This window comes from Phocoena phocoena, chromosome 8 (assembly GCF_963924675.1).
Source record: "Phocoena phocoena chromosome 8, mPhoPho1.1, whole genome shotgun sequence".
In the NCBI taxonomy this organism is placed as follows: domain Eukaryota; kingdom Metazoa; phylum Chordata; class Mammalia; order Artiodactyla; family Phocoenidae; genus Phocoena; species Phocoena phocoena.
The window spans coordinates 96,431,371-96,450,318 of NC_089226.1; the positions used below are offsets into that span (position 1 = coordinate 96,431,371).

Sequence of the window (18,948 nt, forward strand, 5' to 3'; positions counted from 1 at the left end):
TCTCATAAAGATTTTGTAAGGAAAAATCACCCTTCAAACAAGCATCCAAGACAACTGCCAAATACAAGAAAATGCATCTATGGAACAAGGGAAAAACACAGCAGCTACTCTTGCTAAATGCCTGGGATTAATTGCCTCAGAGAGAAGCTGTATTTTAAAGGAATGTGAAATACACCTACAGACTGCTGTCTGAGTCCTAACCAGAGAGTCAGGCTGCCATTACTACTCAGTGACAAATGGCTCTGACTTGGGCCTTTGTAAATAAAGCTCTGGCAGCACAAAGCTCAAAAGGCCATTATCTTCTTGACAATACACAGTTGACTGTGCTGAAAATTAGACCATTAAAAAAATACTTGTTTCCCTGTGCTCTTCAGTTTCTACTCAATCTCCAGACAATAGAAGGCCTAGCTGGTGTTCCTGTCCTTGGATGGCACAGTGATCTTGGCCAAGTCCTTTCTTTACTCGGGTGCTATTAGTAAGGCTCTAGACTCTACTTCGAAGGACTGTGCACACATGTCAGGGCTAGATTTCTGGGAGGAAGGCACAGGCCCAGCTGATATCATTCATAGGGGATACCTAATAGCATAGGTCTCTTGGAACTTCAGAGCCTTAATTTTTCTCCAAGGAATAGTAATATAACAGATAATTACCACTTACAAATTCCTCTCCTTTCTTTTTCTTTCCTTTTTTTCTTTTTTTTTAATTTGTTTGTTTGGCTGCATTGGGTCTTCGTTGCTGCGTGCGGGCTTTCTCTAGCTGCGGTGAGCAGGGGCTACTCTTTATTGCGGTGCGCGGGCTGCTCATTGCCGTGGCTTCTCTTGTTGTGGAGCACGGGCTCTAGGCACGCGGGCTTCAGTAGCTGTGGTACGCAGGCTCAGAAGTTGTGGCTCACGGGCTCTAGAGCGCAGGCTCAGTAGTTGTGGTGCACAGGCTTAGTTGCTCCGTGGCACGTGGGATCTTCCCGGACCAGGGCTTGAACCCATTTCCCCTGCACTGGCAGGCGGATTCTTAACCACTGCGCCACCAGGGAAGTCCTCTCCTTTCTTGTTCTACCTTTAATTTCATCTGCATGTATTATGCAAATCCATATTCCTATTGTGCATTTTATGTTAAAAAATAAATACATATCTCTAAGTGATAGTTATCCTCCTTTCCCCCTCTTCCTTCACAGCTGTTTAATTCTTTAAATCCAGATATATTCCATTTTCTTTCTCTTCTCCTAGCATTCCTCATAATAAATATTCATATGTATTTTAGTTGCCCAGAAAGAATACTAATTTTAAAGCTGCCAAGCAATATTATATATTTCTAAGCAATAGGCTCAAAACCCTCAGGAAAGAGCTGGAATTCAGGTAGGCATATATTTTATAAATCTGTTGGGGCTCCACAGGTACCAGATATCCTATTCCTAATCCTCAGGAAGTCTCTCCACTTTTCTGAAACTTTTCATTATTCTACCTCTGCTGAGTACAAGGGAAATCCTTCTAAGATAGGTAGTTAGCTCCAACAAAGATCCAAGAGCTTTAGGGCTAAAATAAACTTCAGAGATTATCTAATCTAATTTTACAAGGTCAGACATTGAGGCCTAGGGTAGGAGAGGGACTTGCCAAAGGTCAAATGGCATATCACAGGCTCAGCCGAAACTGGAACGCGGGGCTATTCCCTAGACAATAGTTGTCAGGCTCTGGGAACCAGTGGGCACTAACAGGAGATCCCAGTTCCAATCACAGCTGTTCTGGGAGTCACTTGCTACTTTATAAACTTAGCTCAAAATCAGTTCCAGTAAGAGTAAAAAAGGACTCCGGCAACATTTTATTTGGAGAAGTAGGAAGTGAGGCAGCTGAGCTCTCACACAGCTCATCTCCCCAGGAACATTCACAAACAGGCCCCACTCTTATAAAACACCAAGGCCTCTTATGTCTAATACTTAACATTCAGTCCTCATATGTCCGCATATGTATTTTGCCCACTGTTTTCTAACTGGTTTTCCTGCATCCATATACTTGCCACCTGCCTAACAACCACTGTCAGAATTCGCTGCCTAAAACACATGTTGAATAATGGCTGTCCCTAGACAAAAACAAGGCCAAAATTTCTCAGCCAGGCACTTCAGGCCCTCCACAGTCCATGTCTTTCCGATCTTATCGCTCAAAGTACAAATACTCCGTTGCTCTAACCACAGATGTATGCAGGGTCTCTGAACAAACCCTGTAAATCTTCTGTGTCTGGGCTTTTGCTTAAGCTACTCCTTTGTCTAGAATCTCCTTCCCTACTTCCATCCTCCACATCAATTCGTTGAAGTCCTATGGGGTCTTCACACCTAGCTGAAACCCATGAAGCCTTCTCACATCTCCCCAAGTACTCTCTCCCTTCATACAATGCTGTCCTGTACTTTAGGTGTACCTTATTACAGTCTATCTTATAAGATATTGTGTAAAAATCTGATGTTATTCCATAGCTTAAAACTCTTCAGTGACTCCCTCTCACCTGCAGGGTACAGTTCTCCTCCTTTGCAAGGCACACAAGACTCCCCAAGATCTGGTACCACTCTAACTCTCGGGGCTCATCTCCTGCTGTATCTTGGACTTTACAACCTGACCATACTTGTCAACAAGGGAATTCTTGACATGCTCCATGCTGTTTCATGTTTCTATGACTATGCATTTATTTGCCTTTCTTCTAAGTATATCTGGAGAAAAGTCCTATTTTAAGACTTTCTCTTTTATAAACCCACGCTGTAAAAAACAATCAACCACCACAAACATCAATTAAATGAAATTATTTAAAACTCTGGTAAAAAGGAAGTGAATGGTTTCTTATCTCATCTCACTTTAAGAACTACTTCTATATAATACCACCACTCAATAACTGTAGCTGGTTGCCTGATCCTTGACTGCTTTGGCAGGTTCCAGTCTGTAAAGAGAACAGTCACTTTACAGCGTGTTCCCTTATAGTTTCTCTTGCACTTCTAGTATCAAAGAGATTATGGTAAGTCAAAGGAAGAAACAAAGGCAACCCCATTTCAGAATGAAGTACACAACTTCTTGCTCTGAAGATCTGCCCTTTCCCTTTCTCGGCTATAAGTAACATAACTGTTATTAGTAGTCACTGACTCCCATAGGAGTCCTGGAAATTTGGGGCATAGAAGAGAGAGCAGGGGCAAACACTACCAAGGACATGTGACTTCGCTCTCCTGGAATTTCTAGCCATGAGAACTTGACACAAGTATGTGAGTCTCACAAAGCTGTCAGGATTTCACCTATAGACAGATAAGAGTAACATCATCGGGTTTCTAACATATTTTCTTTGTGTGACTCAATTAAATTTCCATAGTGGCAAAAGGGCAGATGAAGAATATTAAATTCTGAACTATAAAGGCGAGTAACTTCTATGCCACACCCAGTCAGATGGCAGAATGGAGTGACAGCCTTCAGAACTGTCCTCAGCTACATTATATACCAAGAAGACCTTTTTTTTTTTTTTTTTTTTTTTTTTCGGTACATGGGCCTCTCACTGTTGTGGCCTCTCCCGTTGCGGAGCACAGGCTCCGGAAGCACAGGCTCAACGGCCATGGCTCACGGGCCTAGCCGCTCTGCAGCATGTGGGATCTTCCCAGACTGGGGCACGAACCCGTGTCCCCTTCATCGGCAGGCAGACACTCAACCACTGCGCCACCAGGGAAGCCCAAGAAGACCTTTTAATGACTTCCTTGCTACAAGGTGTCTAGCAAGGGGACCATGAAAGCCTTCTGGTTGAGGCTCCTCCGCACATGTGTATGTGGTACTGCTAGAACATATCATGCCAAACTAAGGAACCAGAACCCATCTTGGGCAACCAGAAATGACTGTCATTCATTTCACAATGAAACGGTTTTGCATATTTGGTCACAATATGCATTTCTGGGTAAAAGGAACCCAAATACAACGAGATAAATTAGAAGAGTTAATAAAACAAATGTAACTGACTTCAAGACACTTCATCTGAAAGACCAGGCTGAAAGACTAGAATTCTCACTGAGACGTTTTCCCCAAGTACAGACCGGTGTCACAACTGTGAATGAAGGATTTGTTCTCTCTGTGCTGGCAACAATTTTTAAGAAGTTGAGGGACTTCCCTGGTGGTCCAGTGGTTGAGAATCTGCTTTCCAATGCAAGGGACACGGGTTCGATCCCTGGTCGGGGAACTAAGATCCGCAACTAGGCCCGCACGCTCTGGAGCCCACACACCACGAGAGAGCCTGCACGCTGCAACTGCTAAGCCCACGCACTCTAAGAGCCCACGCACCACAACTAGAGAAAAGCCTGTGTGCTGCAACAAAGAGCCTGCGCACTGCAAAGAAAGATCCCGTGTGCCGCAACTAGGACCTGATGCAGCCAAATTAATAATTAAAAAAAAAAAAAAGTTGAATATAATTACGCAGTGTTGGAGATATTTGTGACTGATCTAATCTGAAGCTTCTCCAGTTCTGTCATTAGCTCAGGGTATCCTTGCCTTGGAAGGCAAAGCAGGTAAAAAATGAGGCAAGAAGATGAACTGGAGATGATTCTAGGATTATAATTACATTTAGAATAACAGATAAAATGAGAGGGGAGGGTGAGGGTAGGTTGAACAACAGTCATAAAGTCACAGGTACCACCTCTTTTGCTGGCCTTAGAAACTACAGGAACACAGCACTCAACCTGGGCTTCATAAAAGCCTCCCTCCCTCTTTCCAAAGGGATGGTGAAAATAAAAATGTGAGTTTTCCTTATGCTTATTTGCTATCTACATTCTAGCAGGTGGTCTGAGCTCAGAAGGAGGCAGACAGCAGGGTCGGGGCAGCCACACCTTTACCCTGCTTGTGAACATCTTTATGCAAAGACAGATGCTGAGGGCTTCAGGACAGACCACCTGACAGCAGGTTTCTGGATGTCCTATTTGTGCATTTTGATAAACACAGGGACCCTGAAGTCTCAATCTTTGCCGCAGACAGAGACAAATGACAGGAGAAGATGCCTGCCTGGGAAGACGGTCATTAATCCAGACCACAAAAGAATAGAAAGTTTAACCTGATGTTGACCAACCTTCAAACCTATCTTCCCTAGCGATAAATCTAGATAGTCTTGCTGCACAGCAAGCTCATGGAGCAAGGGCTCAAATATGGTTGTACATCATTTTTAAAGGTTTTTAAATCTGCAGGACACTAAAGTCAGACACTAAACATGCTTGCTCCTGATCTCTAATCTTAGACATGTCTGACTTTGGTCAAGCCTCTGTATCCTTATTTTAAAAAACACAATGAAATGAACAACTATCTCACTGGGTTATTATAAGGAGTAAACAAGATTTTAAAAGACATATGTATATTAGTGTATTTATATATACTACAAATGTTGTGTATGTTATAAATTAGTATACATGAAAAATGTGATAGCTGATACCTTTCATTCAATGGATGATCAAAGAGAACCAAAAAAGATGGGATCTGCGTAATGTCTCCCTTTTGTTTTCTGAGGTCCCTCTACACCTGGATGGGACAAGCTAGAGAAAGGCAAAATGATCTGTGACTTAGCAAATGGAAGGAGAGTGAAGAGGTTGGAGTGGGGTGGCAAAGGCAAGACCATGCTGTGCTGTGAAGGTGAGGAAACCCAGGAGAAGAACAGTCTCTCTTAATGGTACCCTAAGTGTTAGGATTCCCGGCCATATCTAAGTTAATCTGCTTCTCTGTACTTGAAAGAACTATAAATTATGACTGTATAAGCCTGTAACTTTCTTTCTAGTTATCAAAGCTGAGGAAAAGGATTCGGGCAGAGAAATTTAAATGGGCTGGTACATTCCCTACTTTCTCACTTTCTCTCTCCTCAGAGTACCTAGAAATTAAGAGAAGAGGCACAACCACAAGCAGCCCTTGGTTTACAGTAGGGGGAGGAGGGCGGGGAAAGAGACAGAGAAAGAATGAACAGACGGTAACTCAGCATCAACCAGCCGGCAACAACCTTCACTAGAAGACCTGGACTGCTAATACTGAGGTGACTAATCCACAGCTGCTATTAAAAACAAGTTTATAGTCTGCTTCAGCCCCACAAGAAAGGCACACACCAAGGGGAGGGACTTTCGGAGGGGCTTTAGAGAAACCAGCCCATTGTTACTAACCAGGGAGCAATACAATGGTAAGTCAGTGCATGAAAGGTGAAGAGGGTGATGTAAATTCAGGCTGCGCTGAAGCCAGGGGGAGGCAAGAGCACAGGTGGGCTGTGGGGAGCACAGGGAGGAGGCAGTCTGACACAGGAAAATCAAGGGGGAAGGAAGGGGAAAGGGAGGAGGTGGTAACAGAAGAAAGAGAAGGTAAGATGAGAACAGAACATTTTAAACTAACCCAGAACTCCACTGTGAAGGACAAGTCACGAGGCAAGATACAGCTCAAAGGCATGAGCCCCACGTTTCACCACTGCGAAGAGATAACAGCCTTCCAAACATGCGTGGAGAGAGGGCTATGCAATCTGCACTGACTCCCAGAGCTCCACGGGATTACCGAGGCTTTTCAGCAGCACTAAGTCCCAGCAGCCTTGGCACTGTGCGTTGAAACTGCTTCCCTGAATAGACCCCGGTGCTGGAAAAATAATCATTTCTACAGGGGAACATATTTCCCTACAGGTATCTGCCTGGCTAAAGGAGTGGAGACTCTCCCTTCACTGCTGTGCCCACGTCCATCTTCCCCCAGCAGGGACTTAAGGCAGAAGGACACATCTGAGAGTCACAGAGCAGCTGGGCCCTTCTCCCACCACCCCTGCTCCGTTTGCCACAGCACAGCTGTTTGAGGGCAACCTTGCATTTCTTTCACATTTACATCTTCCTCAGACGAATGAGCCTCCCACTGAGTGCTCCTTCTGCTTCCCAGTACACAATTGGCCAGTGTGTTTAAGGATTGTATCGGGAAGGCCAATTGGTACGAAGGGTATTCCCACCTTCTTGGTCCTCTCTGGCAAAGATATTTCTCAAACACTTCATAAAGCTCCACTGCAAGATGGCTCCCGGGGAACTATTCATTCAGCTCACGAAAGAGGAAGGTGGAAGGGAGGCAGGAGCTCTTAAGATCCCAGACCTGACCAGGCTATGTCAAGATGAAGGGGAAAAAAAAAGGAAGATGACTGACAGGCTGTCCTATTCCAGTACTGCCAGCAAAAAAGATGGGGAAAGAAAAATGTTTAACCACCGTTCCCTCTTATTCTGCATGTTTTGAGAATATCAAAATATAGGAATCAAAGCAAGAGCCAAATGTCCAATCTGGTACAAGCCAGGAAAGCTCAGTTTCAAGATGGAAAGAAACACAATGCATGGCTAGAAAGGTCAGGAGCAGCAGGTCAGAGAATGTAAAACCCAGCAGGAAGATTGGGGAGCTTGACCTTGGAGCCCGGGGCTGACGCTGCTCCTTTAGCTCACCCCCGTACCCCAGCCGACCGCTCAAAGAGACTAGCAGAGCAAGGAATGACCTCTCAACCCCCACATTAATCTGACAGGCAACTTCCAAAGGATCCTTACTGGGGGTACAGGGAGACTGAGAACGTTTAGGGACAAGGGAGTAGGACCTCAGAGAAGCAGTGTGATTAAGGGTACTGAGAGAATCTGTCTCCTAGGGAAATCCGAGTATTGTCTTTGTTGTTAATCTCTGTATCTACTCTGCTTAAGAGAAAAAACACCAACCCTCCTGCCTCCCTGATGTTATGAAGACAGTCCACATGAAGCACTTCCACAGTCACTGTTGACGCAAATGGGAAATTTAAAAGTTGCCTAAAGAGCAGCGGCCATTTTCTCCCAGCCTGGCCTGGGGACCAATGGGCTGTCTCTTCCCAGAGGCTTCAGGGAATCAGCAATGCAACTACCAGAGGTGGGAGTGCCCTGGGCATTTTAACCCTCTGTCCCTCACCCCATCCTATTTCTCATAAATAATAACTTAGGGGTTTGAAGCAAGAATGTCAAACCACTATTGCTCAGACAGTGGCCAACTTAGAAGCACTCACAGCTCGGGAGGAGGGGTAAGAAAGCAAGTTGAATATATACTTACTCAAAGTCCTCAAATTCCAAGTCGGTTCCCTCTACTGATGGACCCTGGTTGTCTGAGGAAGAGGAGGAGGTGGAAGAACGGAGGCGGTTCTGTTGGTAGCGCATAGAACGCTGGCGGATACTGTCTCTCCGTGAGAGATACTGGATCATCCTCTGGGCATAGTATGCAGCAGGAGATAATCTGAGAGAAACAGAGATGAACAAACACAAACTAGCACTAATGTGGGGAATACTGTGAAATCCAGCTCTCCCATCACATCTCCCTGCTGAGGCGAACTCTGGAGACATGAAAAATAAACGGCATTTAACTCACCAGGAGATTTGTACTGCACAATATGCTTGTCAGACTACCACCAGTGTTTCTGTTCTGAGATAAGGCAAACAGCTGTTTAATCAGTCATCATCTGATCAACAGCTGCCCCTTCCAAGAGTTTAACACTGGACCTTTCTTTTAGTTTCTTAAGGGACCTCTTTTAACTTCTCAGGGTGTGACCTTTATATAGATTCGCAGATTTTCCTTAATCATCCATATTCAAAATATAAGAAATGAAAGGGACCACAGCTTCTTTCATTTTATAGATGAGAAAACAGGCCAAGAGATGGTGAACCCGAGATGACTAAAGAAGGCATCTTCAGGCATCACCTTCACCAGGCAGGGCTCCTTTCTTCTCCAACAAATACTTGTAGCTCCAGATTTGTCCTAGCTCCTTAAGAGTACTTCTTTGAACCTCTTATCTCTCCTTTACAGATTATCCAGATATTTTAACACAGAGAAAATATTCAGGATAGAGACTGAGAGTAAAATATACTCAGGAGAACAGAAAATCTAAAAGAAAACAACAGCTTTTTTCTATTTCTTATGACAGAGCATCATAGGCTACGTGGGCACTGAGCAACACAGAAGACAACAGTCACTCTTCTTCTCTCTTACAATGGCTGTTCTCAGTAATTAGTCTTAAAAGACTTAATTTACTTTAAATTAGTAAAAGGTCTATATTCTTCCAGCTATGGTTCACTGTCTTCATACTCCATGAAAATGTCTACTGTCCTATACAATTTGCACATTCCCTTCTTTCTCAAGTTTTTCCTCCATCTTTCACAACACATATAATTTGAGGCTGTGAACTGAGAAAGTGAGAGAAGAACAGTAACAGAAAAATGTTTTATATATAATATTAAGTGGATTACTAAGAAATTTCAAGACTTAAAACCTGCCCAAGACCTAAAACCTGCCAACTTTGATTCAACAATTCCACTATTAATTTTATCCTACAGAAATACACCAGGATACGAAGAGATATATATATATATTGCTGGCGCTAGTGAAAAACTGGGAAACACCCCAAATGTCCACCAACAGATTAAATAAATTACATCTATACAAAGAAACATTATATAACAATTGAAAAGAATATATATGCACAATGAAAGCCCTCTAAAATAAAATTTTAAGTGGGGGAAAAATTAAAGAATGATATGTATATACTAATACGTATATAAAAATATTTATTTCTGTAATTAGAACAAAAAAAATGAAACACAACAATCCTGATATGGATTCCTAGGGACCTTAACTTCTATAATGTTTGAATATAGAAGGAAAAAAAAGCATGCAACTTTTTTTTTCTAATGGAAATCTGGAAAAACTGATTGAGAATGGAAATGGAAATATTTACATCCAAATGGTAGGAAAAGTACAAACATCTTGCTGCCTGACCTTTCATTACCCCTGGACAAAGTAAGCCTCTAGGTAAATCCTCAGTAAATCTACTCACTCAGACCAAAGGAGATCCTGCAGTCAACTGCCTCACGAAACAGGGCTGCCTCTGAAATGCCTGTCATCAGAGGTGGTGTCCTTCTGGCCAACCATCAAGCAGAATTTCCAAGCAGGCCAGGTGACAATCTTTGGAACTCAAAAGTCTGTGTTATGGAACAATATGCTGCATTTGGCACCTCTGAATCCAAATTATCTTTATACAGTAGGTGGGCATGGGACGTACAGAGGCCTTGGCCAAGATCATCAGAGAATAAGATTTAAAGTTTCAACTTGTGGAACTTTCACTGTCTCTTTGGGCACCTGTTCCCATGCATTTGGCAAGGATGAATCAAGAACCCTAAATTTTCAACAGACAGAAGCCAATACTCTTGAGTTGTTCCTATAGCTACCAAATATACAGAAATCTTCCAGTAGAAATCAATTGTTGTTGGTTAAATTCTCAAGTCAGTCAGAGTAGAAAAGAATGTTAAAAAAAAGTTTTAAGAGGAGAATGAAGATTCTTTTTTTTGAAAAGATTCTGAAAAGTGACCATAAATACACTCATTACTGAGTTGATAGCCTACCTTAACTAATGGAAAAATTATATTATGGTGATAGAGGCAGAAATAATGTTGATGCTGACAATAATAAATAAAGATTGTCCTTTTATGTAGGGGTAAAAATTCAGCACTAGGGGGCTTCCCTGGTGGTGCAGTGGTTGAGAGTCCGCCTGCCGATGCAGGGGACGCGAGTTCGTGCCCCGGTCTGGGAAGATCCCACATGCTGCGGAGCGGCTGGGCCCGTGAGCCATGGCCGCTGAGCCTGCGCGTCCGGAGCCTGTGCTCCACAACGGGAGAGGCCACAGCAGTGAGAGGCCCACATACCGCAAAAAAAAAAAAAAAAAATTCAGCACTAGGTAACCTCAATTGTTTAATTTCACCATTGGACAGGAATTCCCTAAACTACATAACTGTGCATCAATGGTAAAGAAAAATGGATTCACAATTATTAAGTACAAGTACATCATAGCCTCATCTTTTTAGATATCCAGAGTGAAGCTAAGGATCTGAATGCTGACATGTCTCATAAAGGCTTTGACCTATACAGATTATGCAGGGTGAAATCTAAGAGGAAAAAGAAATTAAACAACCAGTAATGAGGTAACAATCATCCTCCTACTGAAGAGTGGATAATTATCAAACTCTAAAAGTGTTCCAAGTGAATATTTTAAATAACTCAAGTTTTCTTCAAGGAAGAATACTTCCCCCTCCAAAAAACCCTTTTTTGTGTTTAAAGGGAAAATGTAAAAATAACACCACCACAAAATTTGGCCTTTCTGTGATAAAGAGATCTGAGTAGGAATAAATAACAAATTTATTACATGAAAGGAGGACAAATAATGGTCTTTAAGAGTCACCGTTAAACTTTGTCAGGTTAAAAATTCTGGGGATGAGATTCCCATTACTGTCCTAAAAGAAACTGTTTCACAGCAAGAAGTTCTCTCAGGGTTTCAAAGAATTTGATTCATGCAAAATATTTCCTTCTCTTATTTAGGGCTTGTTACTTTCAAATATGACTAGAGACTAACATAAACTTCCTTGTTTCAGTCATCATCTAAGTTGCCTGCCCGTTTTAAAGTCATCAATCCCCATGTTCCCTGATCTGCCATTTCTGGGGTACGGAAAAGGAAGTAAGAGGATAACAGGGAATCTTTTCACTAGTATCTCAGAAAGAATGCTCAGTATCATGACATAACTGTAGTAACAACAAAATCACTCAATAACCTTGGAAACAAAAACCTTGGACTTGAAATTCTTAATCTACAGCAAAGCTCATTTAGCCTTTTCTGACCTACACTGTTAACTTCAACCCCACCATTATAAATTACCCTCTTCTTTTGGCAAAGCCTCACAATGTACGGTCTGCTGTTGCTAGAGAATGTGCAGGTTATCCCCCTTTCGGATCATTAACAGAATTATTAAGTCCTGCTGTGACAACCCCAAAGGGCTGCTCACTATAAATAAATGTTATATAACAACTCAACACCCCATCCTCGGTCCTGAGTTACCAGTATAAGGTAAAGGTGGGCCTTAAACTCATCTGAATTCTTTTTTTTTTTTTTATCTCTTCAAGAACTTTTCAAATGTCTTCTAATGGGGGTAAGGCAAGCACTTTAATAATGTGTCAACTTGTTTTATTCAGTTACCCTTTTGTCAGTCATCTCTTCCGTCATATAGTCTCCAAAACTTCAACATCTGAATGAACTTGATTTCCGCCTTTTCATGTTCTAAATTTTCTCTCAAATGAGAGAGAATTGTTTGCTTTTAATTTGTAAGTGATTTCCCTATTAATAAAAAAACTTTTGTTTCCCTTTTGGCTGTCCATCTGAATGGCAACAGCCTCTCTGATGAGCAGAAAAGAAATATCCTGTGATTCTGCCAATGACCTCCTCAGGTCCCTCCTCTAGTGTCCCACTTACAAAAATGAGCCCCAAAGGACACGGGCTCAGTCATAACCCTGTCACCAGAGGCTCTGTTCACTTACCTGTAATACTTCCCAATCACCTGAACCACCTGTCTCAAAACTGTAACTGAAGAGTAAAAGAGCACCAGGACCAGAGAGGCACAGAATGGGGCTTCCAACAGCTTGGCAACCCCAAGGGCAGTCCCTCCCCCCCACCTAGTGCCATTTCTCACTTTGGCCTTACCTCGCTGGGTCTGGGTAAATTGGGTGCTCTCTGGATCCTGCTCCATCATAACGGGATAATGAAATGAGGGAAGACTCCAGCAGCCTCCTAGCAGAGATTAAAAAAATGGCAATAATCCCTGTCAATTACCAACTCAGAGGTCATTCATAAGGAAAAATGGGGGGAGAGATAAATAACATCCCCCTTTGCAGCTAGCTAACACCTCTTATCTGGGATCACACCCTTCCTATAAGCACTTAGAGGCATAAGTAAATGAAGAGCTCCAGAGCTCCCACGCTGGATATGCCATTGTATCATGGTGAATACTGCTCTTCCGTCAGTGCAGTAGAGACATGATCTTATTTCTATTTCCAGTACCTCCAGTAGACAAATAGGAGGTTGGGATCAACATGGGAGAGGAAAATGAGGCATACCGAGAGACTATCATGTAGTGCCAACATTTACCTTGGTGTTCAGTTCCTGCATGTCATCCTAATCCACAGCCCCTTATCTTCTACACATTCTGCTCTGCCCACACCCTTTCTGTGAGTACTCCTACGGTTCTCTTAACAACTGATAAAAATCTCTAATTATATAATCTAGCCCAACTGTCAATTCAATGATCATATGTGTTACACACATATTTTATTGAGCACTTTTTTAGTGTCAGGCAAATACTAAGCACTTCACATGTAGTTCTTTATTTAAACCTCACCACAGCCTGAAAAGGTAAGCATTACTATACATACATGAGATCAATGGGCCTAGAAGTTAAGTGTATTGCACTGCAGCACACAGCTACCAAGCGATAGCACCAGGACTCCAGTGAAGGCCTGTCAACTCCAAAATGCTTCAAACCACTATGTACATGTATCCAGTGTGAGTCCCAACTAGAATGCAGGTCCAGTAACACTGGCTCTTCCCATTTATTTAAGGGAAGCCAAAAATCTGGACTTTTGCATGAAATCTCCTGTTACATTTTAGCTAAAACATTGTTTTTCCTTTTCGTACAGGAAAGGCCAGTTTGACAAACATCTGACAAACATGGTTCGGGGCCCCCCAGTTTGCCATGTCTGCCACACTGCTTCCCAACTCAAATGTGCCTTGGCAGCCAATCAAGCTCCTACCATAGAAGACGTTTCAAAGGAAGTGGACTCAGAAAGAAATGCATATTGTTCCTCTCCAGCAGCATTTTGCCTGGCTCTACCAGGAGCAGGTCTCCAGCTCCCTGCTGGACTCTTCTTTAAAGCACATCTGCAGGATAAGGACAGCAGCTACCAATCTTTTCCAATTGAGTTAATTCAATTCACTGTTATTAAAACCAGCTGGCTTTAGGTATAGTCATGTGCAGTCACTTTATCCCAGCGACTGGCTCACCGAAGCATTTTCCCTAACAGCCTGGGAAAGAGATACAACAGAGGCCCTGTCAACCTGGCTTGCTACCTTTCCCACCCAGGAAAATAACTGTTACATGATGTTTTGGATCTAGACAAGGCTTATAATCCCCACACTTAGGACAAGTTAAATAGTCCTACCACTGAAGGGAGTGAATACAATAAAACCAATGAGGAAGAGAAGAAAGCAATAAAACAACTTCTCTCTGGTTGAAAACCTGAATCTTCAATGATACCACTGTTTACAGCAGCAGAAATGCTGTGTTTCATCAATTCTAAGACACGCTTTCCCCCCCCCCCAACGTTTTAATGTGTCTGAAATTAGGATACATTTTATAATTGTGTGACGCAGTTTAATTGGCAAGATTTTTTTCTATCATAGGAGCACATAAAATAATGGCATGTCTTTGAATCTTGAAATACGGACTATTTGTGAGAGGAAGGGATAGTGAGAGGTACACAGACTGGAGAAAGAAGAGAAGCGAAATTTTGAAAGAGTATCAATTTAGGCCATCATATATTCACTACTAATAAATTTGTCCTATAGGAATTAGGCGGGAGCTGAAGAACAGAAGCAAGATTTGAGAGCAGCTGACTGCCCTGGAACACCCAGAAGCTTGTTCTATCCCAGAGGGTTCTGGAATGAGTCTTGAATTTCATTGAGCCCTGTCGTGTTACCCTCCAAATGTCTGCTTAATAAGCAGAGGCCCTTTGACAAGAGGCATCCTCCAGAGTGACCAGTATATATCCTTCTTAAGTACTTCTGCCTGAAAAATGACCCTGCCAAATTAGGAGGCCAATATTACCCACTACTCTGCCAAGGCAGTGACAGTACTCAAAGAAATGAGATGACTTTTTAGAGATGCTGTGAAGGAGATTCTTGAACCAGAAGAGCTTGGTTTACACAATTTCAATTTTAATGATTCCATTTTATAATCCCGCAAACTCTACTTCCCACCCTAAATTCTTACCTTAATTAGGAAGGCGTCTTAAAACAGAGTTACACCAAAATGTTTAGTTTTGTCTCTGGGGAGTCCCTGATGAGGTTCTTTTGGAACATATATATAACCCCTGTGCCTACTTACTAGAATCTGTTGGCACCATTTGCTCCTCAGGCAATACAGTGGACTAGCAAGTCATACACATATGGCATGTTAACTGCTAATACACAAAATCAGGAGAGCCAATTACTGTGAATAGCACCCCATACATGTATCACTGATGAAACATTAAGTTCTCTACAGTTACAACACAAACACTATCTGAAGGATTAAAAAACACTTCTCCAGGGGCTTCCCTGGTGGTGCAGTGGTTGAGAGTCCGCCTGCCGAGGCAGGGGACACGGGTTCGTGCCCCGGTCCGGGAAGATCCCACATGCCGCGGAGCGGCTAGGCCCGTGAGCCATGGCCGCTGAGCCTGCGCGTCTGGAGCCTGTGCTCCGCAGCGGGAGAGGCCACAACAGTGAGAGGCCCGCGTACAGCAAAACAAAACAAAACAAAACAAAACACTTTGCCAATTGGTGTTGAATAAAGAAATAACGAGTAAATATCACCACCACTCCTAGGAAACTCAAAGAAAGATCTTTCTCTCTAACAGTTAGCCTCCTGCAAAGAGCCATAGATGGGGAAATGACACAAGAAAAAGGAATGGAATGGCAGCTGAGCGCTTTCTGCTCTGGCCACCACAAATTTCACTTGACAATGATCAATCAAGTAGTTGAGTAATATGAAGTCAGGTAGGACTTAGGATGGGCTCAGACAAGCTTGTTCAAGCTTGAAGCTACCATTTCATTCTGACCTGTTATTTAGAAATGTTTTAAAGAGTCATTGAAGCTCTGACAGAGAAAAAAAAAACCTTTCTTTACAAGTTTGCCGGGTTTATTCTCTAAACTAGTGGTGTTCAAGTGAGGTTCATCAGGGGTTCTGCTCTTCTGATCCACTGGAGAACAGGAAGAAAATAATAGAACTTTTGATTTAAAATGTATAACCATAATGCCACACACACACACACGCACACACACACAGGTTGCTCAAAAGCCTTTTACTAACAGAGGTTGTTTTTTTTAAGTCTAAAGGCCACTGTTCTATCAAACTATACACTATTTTAAGAAAATTCAATATTTATAGAATATAATTATCACAAATATATAAAATACAAAAACTATAAATAAAGGCATAACTATATTCACATACAGGTAGAGCAAAAGAAAGAAAATGATACAGCAAATGTGGTAAAATGTTAATATTTACGGAATGTGGGTGAAGAGTATATGGGAATTCTTTGCACTATTTTTGCCACTTTTCTGCAAGTCTGAAATTATTTCAAAATTTAAAACATCCAATATACAAAATCTAAAAGTAAACCACTGAAAACTAAAGAGAAAACTACTCATTTTCAAAAGAATTACTCACTTATTAAAAAGAGTTTCTTCAAATAGCAAGTTGCCTCTAAAAAGCAGGTTTGACAAACTACAGGTACTGGGCCAGCTGCCTATTTTTATAAATAAAGTTTTATCCAAACACAGCCACAACCACCCATTTAAATATTGTCTGTGAGGACTTCCCTGGTGGCGAAGTGGTTAAGAACCTGCCTGCCAAAGCAGGGGACACAGGTTCAATCCCTGGTCTGGGAAGATCCCACATGCCATGGAGCAACTAAGCCCGTGCACCCCAAGTACTGACCCCACGTGCCTTAAAGCCCGCGCGCTGCAACTACTGAGCCCACGTGCAGCAACTACTAAAGTCGGCACGCTCTAGGGCTCACGTGCCACAACTACTGAGCCTGCGTGCTCCAACTACTGAAGCCGCGTGCCTAGAGCCTGTGCTCTGCAACAAAGAAGCCACCGCAATGAGAAGTCCACGCACCGTAACGAAGAGTAGCCCCCCGCTCACCACAACTAGAGAAAGCCCGTGTGTGGCAACAAAGACCGAACGCGGCCAAAAATAAATTAAAAAAAATTTTTTTTAATTAAAAAGAATATCATTTGTGGCTGCTTTGGAGCTAGGAAGGCAGAGTTGAGTAGACCTAATAGGGAAAGGACTAAAATATTTACTACCTGGCCCATTACAGAAAAAAATCTGCCCACCTGTGCTCTAAAACATTTGCTTACATAAAATCCCTTGAAAGATAAGGTGGAGTCACTAAGGAATGTAACAGAAAAGCTTGAAATCAAAGTATTACACACTAGAATAAGTTATCAAAAATTAATATTAAGCCCTACTAAAATATAAGTCAATACACAATCCAAGCTGTAAAATTCCTAATATTTTAAATGAGTACAACTATTTCTTCCTTCCTTAATTAATACTCTGAATATGTACAACAGTTCCCTATATCAGCTGTATCCTTTGATGACTAGGAAAACAATAAAAAATAGTAGTAGAAGAAAGCTCTGGAAAAGAACAAAGTTGTCAGGGCAGATGAGATGGGTTACCCAAAAGAAAAGAACCTTTGGGGAATTCCCTGGTGGTCCGGTGGTTAGGACTCTGCGCTTCCACTGCAGGGGGCATGAGTTCCATCCCTGGTCGGGAACTAAGACCCCCACAAGCCGCACAGCGCGGCTGGAAAACAAAAAAAGAAAAGAACCTTTGTTTCAAATTCAATGGGTATCGGGGTAGAGAAGGAGAAAGTTTGGGTACCAGTCTAGACAAATAAATAAGCCAGTGACAACTCTTCCTTAATAAACAACTATATCCTAAAGATATTCTTTTAACTAATTGTCAAATCACAGAGAAAATCAACAAACTAAAGCCAACAAACAAGTACAGACCTTCTCCAATCACTGGAAACAATCAATTGCTAAAACTGTGACCTATATATACTGATAAGGAAAGTTGCTCTTAGAAGCTAAGATGCTGGTGCCCCATGCCTGAAGAGTAATTTCCCAGTCTGGCTCTGATGTCTGGGTGACATCTGCTAGTTCAGTTCAGGGAAGCCAAACCCAAAGGAATAACTCCCTTCCACCTAGGAAATAAAATCCAAATTCCTCAGCTTGACATCCAAAGCCTTGCAGCCAAATTTCTCATTCCTTCTGAACATACTATATGCTCTGGTGCAATCGTTTTCAAACTTTTTGGTCTCAGAGTTCCTTTAACAATCTTAAAAAGTATTGATGGGGGGCTTCCCTAGTGGTGCAGCGGTTGAGAGTCCGCCTGCCGACGCAGAGGACACGGGTTCGTGCCCCAGTCCGGGAAGATCCCACATGCCGCGGAGCGGCTGGGCCCGTGACTCATGGCCGCTGGGCCTGCGCGTCCGGAGCCTGTGCTCCGCAACGGGAGAGGCCACAACAGTAAGAGGCCCGAGTACCACAAAAAAAAAAAAAAGTATTGATGGGGCTTCCCTGGTGGCACAGTGGTTAAGAATCCACCGGCCAATGCAGGGGACAGGGGTTCGAGCCCTGGCCCAGGAATACCCCACATGCTGCGCGGCAACTAGGCCCATGCGCCACAACTACTGAACCTGCGCTCTAGAGCCCAAGAGCCACAACTACTAAGCCCGCGCACCTAGCGCCTGTGCTCCACAACCACAACAAGAGAAGCCACGACAATGAGAAGCCCACGCACCACAACGAAGAGTAGCCCCCGCTCGCTGCAACTAGAGAAAGCCTGTGTGCAGCAATGAAGACCCAATGCAGCCAAAAATAAATAAAATTTTTTAAAAAATGATCCCAAAGAGTTTTGGTTTATATGGGTTTTATCTATCAATATGTACTATATTTGAAATTAAAACTGAGAAAAATTTAATACACAAGTACACATTCCATTGGCCATCAGAGTAATAACCTCATTACACATCATGTAGTGTCTAGAAAACTCCACTGAACCCTCATGCAAGAGAGTGAAAAAGACAAAGAACATCTCAGTATTATAAACATAGTTTTGACTTCAGGGATCCCAGGCCACACTTTGAGAACTATTGCTCTAGCTAAACTAAACACACCCTCACTGTTTCACCTCTGTCTTTAGCTTGGCCATTTCTTCTTTCTGGAAAGTTCTTCCCCATCTCTGTCTGTAAAACTCCTTCAAAGCTCAAATACCTGATTCCTCTAGCCAGATGTTCACCCTTTCTTCCCCCA

General features: G+C 42.6%; 1 protein-coding gene across 5 annotated transcripts in view; it reads right to left on the reverse strand.

Annotated features, from left to right (window-relative positions):
* AMBRA1 (autophagy and beclin 1 regulator 1) overlaps positions 1 to 18,948 on the reverse strand; it is a 174,721-nt gene that overhangs the window by 102,060 nt on the left and 53,713 nt on the right. For 2 of the 5 annotated variants that reach the window (XM_065881380.1, XM_065881378.1), the window contains 2 exons: positions 12,502 to 12,588; positions 8,040 to 8,219 (listed from right to left, as the gene is read on the reverse strand). The exons of 1 other annotated variant lie outside the window; for it this stretch is intronic. In XM_065881380.1, the coding sequence (XP_065737452.1) occupies positions 8,040 to 8,219; positions 12,502 to 12,588 (267 nt within the window). The remainder of the gene's footprint in view (positions 1 to 8,039; positions 8,220 to 12,501; positions 12,589 to 18,948) is intronic. 2 more of the 5 variants (XM_065881381.1, XM_065881379.1) reach the window with 2 other exon arrangements.